The sequence below is a fragment of the Lactuca saligna genome, chromosome 4 (genome assembly GCF_052625555.1).
Source record: "Lactuca saligna cultivar CGN05327 chromosome 4, ASM5262555v1, whole genome shotgun sequence".
Classification (NCBI taxonomy): Eukaryota; Viridiplantae; Streptophyta; class Magnoliopsida; order Asterales; family Asteraceae; genus Lactuca; species Lactuca saligna.
Window position 1 is genome coordinate 21835006 of NC_136420.1, and position 10895 is coordinate 21845900.

The 10895-nt window shown below is 34.6% G+C and overlaps 1 protein-coding gene across 1 annotated transcript; it reads right to left on the minus strand.

The window, feature by feature from the left end:
- Positions 1-3763: 3763 nt before the first annotated feature.
- Positions 3764-10568, minus strand: LOC145041381 (Di-glucose binding protein with Leucine-rich repeat domain-containing protein). Its single transcript, XM_078989409.1, has 9 exons — positions 10411-10568; positions 9270-10322; positions 9014-9164; positions 8807-8878; positions 8635-8703; positions 4758-4826; positions 4574-4651; positions 4289-4494; positions 3764-4165 (listed from the first exon to the last, which is right to left on the minus strand). Exons 1-9 carry the CDS (start codon positions 10475-10477, stop codon positions 4065-4067), a joined length of 1866 nt encoding a protein of 621 aa, XP_078845535.1. The 5' UTR covers positions 10478-10568; the 3' UTR covers positions 3764-4064.
- Between the last annotated feature and the right edge of the window lie 327 nt (positions 10569-10895).

Here is a 10895-nt window from a genome sequence, read left to right on the forward strand (position 1 = left end):
TAATATAGAAAGTTTGTTTATATGTATTTTCGTGCTTTTGAATCAAAGTGATTTTTCAAACAATTATAATTTTATGTTTAGGTAGATTTTTTTATATTTATATAACATTATGTAACTTATAATATTATTATAAACAATTTGAATGATCATGGGAGTTTCAAATGTATGTGGTGAAAGGAAAATGATTCATTTATCGGTCCAAATTGATCAAATTCGAATCGATTCAACTTAATATACCAAACTATATAACGTTTTTTCTATTGAAACCCGATTTGTATATATTTTGTGTTTTTTATTCAAATTTATTTTTCAAACAATTATAATTTTATGTTTGCGTAGTTTATTTATAATATATTAGAAACAATTTGAAAAATCATGGGAGTTTCAAATGTATGTGCTGAAAGGAAAATGTTTCCTTTATCGGTCCAAATTGATCAAACTCAGACCGATTCAACTCAATATACCAAACTACATAACGGTTTTTCAACTGAAACTATGTTTGAACCTAAAAAAATCTTGTTCAAAACCATTTTCGGGATTCTAAAACTTAAATGGACAGTTGCTAATAAAGAGAATCTCACCAAAGAATACCCTCAACACCCTAAAAAGGTAGGCATAAGGAAGTTCTCATGGTTTGGTCCCTTTGAAACATTTCACAATCTTTCATAATTATAGAAGAGAAAACGTTATTTTGTTTACTCTCACCATCGATGTGAGATGAAGACATCATAATAAAACACGCTTTCTTATTTATAAAACATTATTCAACTTATTTAGTAAAACACCATTTCTCTTGTTTACCATTTCTTTATTGTTCAATAGTTCCATTTTTCTATAATCTTGTAAGTTGTTATCCAAAAAAGTAAGTTTTAGTTGAATAATTTTTTGTTTAATTCTAAAATCATAAATTCAGTTAGGTACTTAATATAGAAAGTTTGTTTATGTGTATTTTCAAGATTCAAAAGTTCATTATAAAAAGAATTCATTTATAAAATATAATCTATGTATGTATTTCGTGTTTTTGATCAAATCGAATTTTCAAACAATTATAATTTTATGTTTAGGTAGATGTTTTGTTTTATATTTATATAGCATTATATAACTTTTTTAAAATATCATTGGAAACAATTTGAAAAATCATGGGAGTTTCAAATGTATGTAGTGAAAGGAGAATGCTTCTTTTATGATCCAAATTGATCAAACTCGGACCGATTCAACTAAATATACCAAACTACATATTTTTTTTTTCTAGTGAAACCCGAGTTGTATATATTTCGTGCTTTTAAATCAAAGTGATTTTTCAAACAGTTATAATTTTAGGTTTAGGTAAATGTTTTTTATATTTATATAAAATTATGTAACTTATTTATATTATTATTAGAAATAATTTGAAAAATCATAGGAGTTTCAAATCTTTGTTGTGAAAGGAAAATGATTCTTTTATCGGTCCAAATTGATCCAGCTCCAGTTCAACTCAATATACCCAACTACATAATTTTTTTTCTAACTAAAATACGGTTTAAACCTGAAAAAGTTCGGTTCAAAACCATTTTTGAAATTCTAAAAGTTAACTGGACACTTGCCAATATAGATAATCTCACCAAATAATATCTTTAAAATCCTACAAAGATAGGCATGAGGAAGTTCTCATAGTTTGGTCCATTTGAAACATTTCACAACCTTTTCTATTTATAGAAGATGAAACATTCTCTTGTTTACTCTCACCATCGATGTGGGATGAAGACATTGTAATAAAACATCATTTCTTGTTTATAGAACATTATTTAACTTATTTATAATATTATTGTAAAGAAATTGAAAAGTCATGGGAGTTTCAAATGAATGTGGTGAAAGGAAGTTAAAAAATGGGGTTTCAAATGCATGAGATTCAAAAAAATGCTAGTTTTATAAGTATGTATGAAATGATTTAAAATAGCAACCGATAACAAAAACCTTGTTTTAGATCACTATCTCATAAGAAAACAAACTTTTTAATTTGTTTTTAGAATACCAGTAATTATGATTTTTATCAATTAAAATAACAAAGAATACATTCACTGCCCTTGTCATATTAAACTAGAAGCCTTTTGTAATCATTTTTTCAAACCACACCTGATAATTACGATTAGCAATATCATTTTGTCTTGTAATTAAACAAACTTTTTAATTTGTTTTTAAAATACCAGTAATTACGATTTTTATCAATTAAAATAATAAATAATATTGTTTATACCCTTGTCACATCAAACCAGAAGCTTTTTGTAATCATTTTTTTCAAACCACACTTGATAACCATTAGCAGTGTCATATTGTCTTGTAACCTTATCATTTTAATCGGTAAAAAATTTAAACTGTGGTTTGAGAAAATGATTATAATAAGCTATTAGTCTGACATGGTAAGGACGGTAATGGTGTTCATTGTTATTTTAACCTATAAAAATTGTAATTATTAGTAATTTAAAACCAAAATAAAAAGTTATTTTACTTACAGGATACAATTAAAAATTTAATGATCAAAAGTACAAATTTCAGATTATTTGTTTGTATTTTAAATCATTTTCCCATATATAAATATAGAATACTTGCTTTCGTCATTTTTGAGGAATTTCACATTATTTCTTGAGTAAATTACACGAATAGTCCCTATGGTTTAGGGTAATTTGCACGTTTGGTCCCTAACTTATTTTTTTAACTCGGAAGGTCCCTACTGTTTGTTTTTGTTACGCGCTTGGTCCCTGTCTTATATAAAAAGTCTATTTTTCCCTTTATTTTTTAATGAGTAAATTACACGAATGGTCCCTATGGTTTAGGGTAATTTGCACGTTTGGTCCCTAACTTATTTTTTTAACTCGGAAGGTCCCTATTGTTTGTTTTTGTTACACGCTTGGTCCCTATCTTACCTAAAAAGACTATTTTGCCCTTGATATTATAATTTATTTAAATAAACACACTCCTAACCTCACTCCACTCACCTTACCCTACCTATCCCATCATCTTTCCCTAATCAAATAATAATCTTTTTAGGTAAGATAGGGATCAAGCGCGTAATAAAAACAAATAGAAGGGACCAAACACGTAACAAAAACAAACAGTAAGGACCTTCCGAGTTAAAAAATTAAGTTAGGGACCAAACATGCAAATTACCCCAAACCATAGGGACCATTCGTGTAATTTACTCTTTTTTAATTTATTTAAATAAACACACCCTAATCTCACCCTTTTCACCTTACCATACGTACCCCATCATTTTTTCCTATTTAAATAATAATCTTTTTAGATATGACAATGACCAAACGCGTAATAAAAACAAACAATAAGGACCAAACACGTAATAAAAACAATCAGTAGGGACCTTCCGAATTAAAAAAATAAGTTATGGACCAAACGCGCAAATTACCCCAAACCATAGGGACCATTCGTGTAATTTACTCTTATTTCTTATTCAAATATATGCAACTCTCAGTTTAGACTTATAGAATTTCACATTATTTCTTATTCAAATTCAAATATACAACTCTTCGTTTAGACTTAGCACGGGAGGAACTTCTTTAGATCACATGGGATTGCCGCCCGCCTGTTTTTTTTATTAGAAATATAAATACCTACCTAAAAGTATAAAATTTAAGCTATAGCCCCCTGCTCTGAATTTTATTATACTTCCAGCTCCCAAATCAAAAAGTTAGCAGAGATAGCAAAACACTAGTTATACATTTCCAAATGATAAAACCCTAATTGTTGTTTCAAAATTGTAAAACCCAAAGCATGAACGCAAAAATTACTTTATCTGTATGGATTCAACACGTTGAGTTTAAGATCTACATTCATCAAATGCCGAAAATTGAGCGATGATACATGAGTGGCATTTGGGAAATCGCCTATAAAACTTATATATATATAAAAATAAATTAAAAACAAAAAACACGAACATCACATCGTATCATATTGACAAGTTGGTTAATGAGTTTTTAGTCAGCCGGTTGGCAAGAATCGAATCACTTCCTCCCTCTGTAGTCCAGTCCTGTTGACCATTATGCTATGTCACAAATAAAGTTAATTTCAAATTTTCAATTATAACTCGGTATAAACCCTTTTGCATGTTGACTCTCCATTTCAAGAGCCATCAATGATTTTTGTCTCTGATACTTATTCCTCTTTGCCGCAAGTGCTGAAAAAAAAAAAAAATCAATGAAGTTCTAAATTAGAACTGTGTCTGTGCCAGGTTGGATTGGGTTCGGAGATACTGAACCCAATCCAACCCAACCTGACCTGACAAGATGTGTTTACTTACACATCAACTCTTGAGGAAGACCAAAGTCGTAGTCATTGCGGCGTCTTCTTATGCAAATGTATATGATGACCGCCACAAATAAAAAGAGGACGCCACACGATACGCCTACCGCAATTTTACCGCCGTTTGATAGGCCGCCGTTTTTCCAAAACATAGGACAATCTGGCAAAGAAGGTACGCCACATAATCCTTTGTTACCAGAAAGGCTGCATGCAAATATATAAATAAGTTAATTGTTTAATAATGAAATATTATATGTAGTATTTATTATTAAAAGTGACATACTCGATAGCTCCACCATGGACACCAACTGAGTAAAGCTCTTCTGGCACTTGTCCTTCAAGTTTGTTTCCATTTAAGAGCCTGAAAAGTGAGTAAATGTGAGTAAGAATATCGGTTTGTTAGTTCTGAAAATGGGGATAAGAAGTAGAGAGAGAGAGAGAGAGAGAGAGAGAGAGAGAGAGTTTACACGAGTTGTAGAATTGAAGAAGTTAAACTATCTGGTATGGACCCGGAAATCAGATTGTTGGATAAATCCCTGCATTATTTGTTAAAATACAACATTATATTATAGATATCAGAATATTAAAATAGTGATCAACAACCTAATAAGTAAATATGAATATTTTATAGGCTCAACCACTGGTAGGTGTGTTGGATAATGAAATAATCAAGTTGCATGGGGTTCTGAAATCTATAAGAACAGATAGAGAGATTGGATAATGAATATTTTAAAGGCAGGCAAAGTTTTGTTAGTTGTTTTCTATTGTTTGGAAATCCCCTGAGTCTCGGATATCAGGCACCTATCGTTTGTTTTTAAGCATTAAGTAATAAGTAATCGAGTTTGTCAATTTGGTTCTATCATAAAAAGCTTGGGCATCCCATAGGGAAGGTCTCAAGTTCAAAACCTTGGGGGTTTTGCAACCTTGAGGACAAGGTATATGATACGAACCTATTAGCCGTGTTTTCTTTTAGTTAGTCACAATTCCATTATGCATGCATGTTTTCCATTTCTTAATTAGTTTTAGCTTAGCATATTTATATTCCCTATTAGTAATTTTTGAAGCATGAATGAAAAATCCAGAAAATTGTCCCATCTCTATGGTGTTCTTGAATTCTTCTCTCCTCTGTTCTTGGAGCTTAACCAACTCAATGGGTTTCTATCATTGGTGCTTTCATCATCGTCTCAATGCCTCCAAAAACCAAGTCCAATTTCACCTCCTTCAACCCCAAGGCTGCCCTTCAACGATCAATTGCAAGTTTTAATCCACTTCGCCACCACTACCAACCACCACCTACACACCATCACCACTCATCTCGTTGCACGATTAAACAACATTGTCAAAATCCTCACATCCAACAACAATAACCGGCCATCGCTGTCCTTTCCACCGCCGCCACCACCACCTAATACTCACCCACGCCCGCCAAAAATCTACCTCCCCGACTTTGATGGATCAAACCCTCTTGATTGGGTATTCCAAGTGGAAATTTACTTTACCTATTATGCTATCCAACCAAACCAACGACTTGCCCTTTCCGTTTTTTACTTCACAGGTAAATTTACCCTCAGTTGATACAAACATATGTAGTTGATACAAACATATGTACAACAACAACCTCCTTAGCACATGGGCTATTTGAAACCCACTTTGGCCCTTCTATCTACGAGAACCACCAAGCTACACTTTTCAAGCTCCAACAAATCTCCACGGTTGGCGCCTACCAATCGGAATTTCAGAAGATCAGTAATTGTGTCGTCGGTTTACTTCCCCACGCATTACGTGATTGTTTCATCTCTTGCTTCGCCCCAATATTTAGTTTGAACTTTCCCTTCACGGCCCTCAAACTCTCCACCAAACTTACTGCCACGCGAAGCTAATCAAAGATCAACTTCATGACCAACTTTCGTCTTCCAATGATTCCCTCGAGCCTCCCCTAACGAAACCGCCATTATTGCCCACCCCTCCACCACTTCCAATCAAACGGTTAAACCCCACCGAGATGCAGAAACGACGGTCCAAAGGTCTTTGCTACAATTGTGGATTGCCCAGCAAAATACCAACCGGGTCACCAATGCAACCCACCCAAATTCCTCCTTCAATCCAAAACCGAAGCACCGTGGACCTTCAACACACAATACGATCTCAACCTTAAGGACAAGGCCATTTTTTAGGGTGGGAGTTTTGATACGAACCTATTAGCCACGTTTTCTTTGAATCAGTTAAATAGTAATTGGATTTAATTAGGGGGATAATGACTTAAAAGGGTAATATATTTTCTGATCTGTACACATTTAGTCACTGACTTTTTTTTTCGTCTACATTTACCCCTTCAACTTGTTAAACTGTACATATTTAGTTTTTATGACCGGCTACTCCAGGTTAGCTGGTAAAAAGGACTTAATAGGGTAATATATTTCTCACTTTGTACATATTTAATCCTTAATACTTTTTTACACATTTAATCCTTAATATTTTTTTTATTGCAAAATAAGTTTTTTTTGTTTTTGTACTCATTCAGTACTTATAAATAATTTCTTTAGGTTTTCTCACAACATCTTACGTAGATAGCCATATGGTGGTGGGATAGGTTGAGGTGGGCCTGCTATATGTTGTAGTGCGGGCCAGCTGTAAACCATAGGCACGAATGCTTGAGAAGAGCGGTTGGGTTAAGGTGGCATGCCGACAAACCCTGGGTATTCCAATCCGATGACTAATTGGACCTGTTGCATGTTGGCATTCCAGTCCAATGACTGCTTGGGTCAAGGTATTCCAATCTGATGAGTGTGGGATCGTTATACATGATAATACTTTTGTTGTATCACGTATTTTGGGGGAAGCTCACTAAACTTTGTGTTTACCCAGTTGTTTATGTTTTCAGATTTTATCGTTGATCGTGGGAAGGCAAAGACATGACAGTACACACTCATCAACAATATTAAGGATTCCACGTTTCTTATATTACTCTGATTTTTTATAAATGTATTTTGGAATAAACGTTTTTTTCTTAATAATGGATATATAACTAGGGAGTTTTGCTTTATTTAAAAATGAAAATTTTTTGTTGTGAAAATGAGACGTTACACATAAACATCAACAACCCCACACACTTCATCAATGATTGTCCCACGTAAGATGTCGTGAGAAAAACCTAAAGAAATCATTCATAAGTACTGAATGAGTATAAAAACAAAAATGACTTATTTTGAAACAAAAAAATATTAAGGACTAAATGTGTACAAAATGAGAAATATATTACCCTATTAAGTCATTTTTACCAGCTAACCTGGAATAACCGGTCATAAGAACTGAATGTATACAGTTTAACAAGTTGAAGGGGTATATGTGGATGAAAAAAAAACTTCGTGACCAAATGTGTACAAATCGAAAAATATATTACCCTTTTAAGTCATTATCCCTTAATTAGGAGGCCAAAACTCCATTATGCATTTATGTTTACCATTTCTTAGTTAATTGTAGATAAGCATATTTATATTTCCCTGTAAGTTACGTTTGAAGCATTAATGAAAAATGCAGAAAATTGTCCCATCTCTCTGGTGTTCTTGAATTCTTCTCTCCTGTGTTCTTGGAGCTTAACATACTCAATAGGTCTCTATCAGTATACCTTCAAATAAACCCCTTTTGCATTTTACTTATGCAAGAAAAAGGAAGATCTAAAGTTGCATTGTAACATAGATTTTCATCAGTTGCAGAATGGGGGTTACAAGAAGACTCGAGATCTTGATAAAGTGGAAGACATGTAGGATTTTGAAGCTTAGTGGGAAGACCTTGACTCGCTGTTGTCCAGTTTCCAGATTGCCACCATGAGGACAAGGTATACCTTCAAATAAACTCCCTTTTGTGTTTTACTTATGAGAGAAAAAGGAAGAGCTAAAATGTTGATTTTTGAGTCCTAATGGTGGCTGTTATATGGAGGTTAGTTGTAAAAGGGCAATTCAGTATTTTTACTGTGTATGTCTGTTTAGCTGAGATATAAATTGAAGGTCAGTCTTCTCTGTTAGTCAGGTATGTTTTGATTGTAACTGATTTGGATTCTGTTGTTTATTTTGTTCCATTTTGTTACATTTCGGAATGATATTTCTTCCATTTTGGAACAGTTGGAAGTGGGCTGACTTTGTTTACTAAGTTTGATTTTTATTTTGTTAATAAATCTATGCTTCTTCCTTGAACAACAACAAACATCACTTGTGTATTGCATACGTATTGATAGTCAAGCATGTTACTCAAAAACTTATTAAATGAAGTTCTATAAGAAAGCTAACATAAATCTTCTTAACTGAACTGAGAAAAAAAAAAAAAAAGCTTGAATCAAGAAATTCTTACAGTTTTTTTAAAGAATTTTGCCCCAACCCTGCAGGTAGAGTGCCTCCTAATGAGTTAGAGCTTAAGTTCCTGCAATTATTATATATATATATAATAAATATAAACCACAAAAAGAGGTATTTATTCATAATATTTGTTTTTAAAAGAATAGGATCTGGCAGATGATACTTACAAGCTTACCAAGTTAGTCAAAAGATCAATTTTATCACTGATGTAGCCTTTCAAACCTTGGCTCCCAAGATCTCTGCAAGCATAATATATAGTGTGTATCAACATATTACTAGCATATCTCCAAAAAAACATGTGTAAATCCATAAACCCTCTAAGAAAACTGTATAAATTTCATTTTTTTTCACATAAGCAGGAAATGAATTCTTACATCTGGAAGATGACAAGAGCAGATTCATCCTTATTGGGATGACAAGTAACACCCTCCCAAGCATCCCAATTAGTGGGAGCACAAGGATCACCATTCCAACCCATTCTTTCAGGAACACGTAATGACTCCTTTAGTGCTTGCATAGCAGAAGCTGCAAAAAGAAGTCATCAATGGTTTTTAAGCAACCAATTATTACTCCTTTATCAGTGTAATGTTATCATGAATATGTAGAAGAAATGCATCAGTGAACTCATACCTTGCTCAGGCACAGTCATGACATCAGCTGGAACAATGGCGTAATTTTCAAGGCCACATAGAAGAGGTGATCCAATGACAGGTACAAGCTTCACAATCAATGGAGTACTACTCAAATTCTTAGCTACATAATGATAACTATACGCAGCAAAACCCCCAACTTCTTTGAATATATCGATTCTGGTGACATTTTCATCATTTATGATCACATCGAACACTCTTTTCCCCTTTTGATTCACGCTCACATCAATTTCAGCGAAGTGAAGCCAAACCAGATAATCAAGCTTTGCATCCACAGGCAATTCGTATTCCAAATTACCTTTTCCCGTCAAGGTCACGGCGGAATCATACAATTTTGCAGGAAAATAGTTAGGACTCGTATCCGTATTGATCACATTTCTCACCGCCGTAACCGATTTAATCCCTATGGAGTTCGCCGACCGGAATTTAGCGTCAGATTGCCACGCGCGGCCGAAAACGTCGGTGTCGTTGCTAAACCCTGGCCCCCAATGGCCCGAACCACAAGTCAACCGACCATAATTCACGAGAATTGAAGAGTCGTTACCGGTCAAAACAGGGTCATACGAAGCTGGATCGATCTGGATAAGCTCTAGAGAACCGATCACCGGAGGATCAGTAGCAATGCTGTAAAAACACACATCGGCGTCACCATCGGAAGTAAAAAATATAAGATCCGAGTAAGCACCGTAATGGCTGATCTCTTCTTCCCACGGCGACCGCCAAGAGAATACCAAAGTTCCCTCGACCGACAGGTCAAAACTCGGAGAATGAGATTTGCCGTCGTAGTTATCATAGACAGTGAAAGTCCGAAGATAGTATCGCCCGGAAGGAAGCTCCGGGAAAATGTAGCAATTCTTTTTACCCGATGAGATAGGGAAGTAACGGAGCGTCTTCTCATGGAACGATTGGAAGAGAAGCGGTTCAGAAACAAGACCGTTAGAACCGGCGGTGAAGTAACGGTCGGATAACCAAGTGGTGTTGAATTTATCGGTGGTGGTGGTGGAGCTGCCGCAGTCTATATGGTAAGCCGTGTCTACACAAAAAGCACACAATAAAACTGTTAGAAATCAAAAACTAGTTAACAGTAATAGAGATTAGTGATATGTATGTAACGGTGTTACCGAAGGGGAAGGAGATGGAAGGGGAGAAGAGGAGTGAGAGTAGAAGGAGGGCGGTGGCCGGAGGCATGGTTGTGGGGATGTTTTGGAGTTTAGGGAGGAAAAGTAAGAGTTTAGATTGGGTTTTGTATTAAAGGAAACGGCGAGATTAACGGAAGAGATGGGAGGGGGGGGGGGGGAAGAAATCTAAGGGGATGAGAGGGACTGATAGGTGAGCAGATGTGGTGGTGGTGGGGGTGATGGTGGTGGTGGTGGGGACGTCAGAATTTTTAATAGGGGGGCTTGAGTTGGCAGGAGGAAATGGACCCCCTGACTGTAAATTCTACTCGTCCACTTTCATAAAAAATGATTTATTAATCAAGCCATATTAGATAGATGATTAGGTTGTAAAATAAAGGGTTAATTACTTGATAGAATAATAATTTGTTATTTTTTTTTTCAACCGAAATTCAAGCATTATGTCATTAATCATCAATATGTTAATTGTT

Excerpts from the sequence above, each read along its gene's own strand:
- LOC145041381 (XM_078989409.1), bottom strand. The coding sequence starts at position 10,477 with ATGCCTCCGGCCACCGCCCTCCTTCTACTCTCACTCCTCTTCTCCCCT. Across the intron at positions 8,704-8,806 it reads TTGACTAACTTGGTAAGCTT|GAACTTAAGCTCTAACTCAT; the intron begins GTAAGTATCATC and ends TAATAATTGCAG. Across the intron at positions 4,652-4,757 it reads TCTTCAATTCTACAACTCGT|GCTCTTAAATGGAAACAAAC; the intron begins GTAAACTCTCTC and ends CTCACTTTTCAG.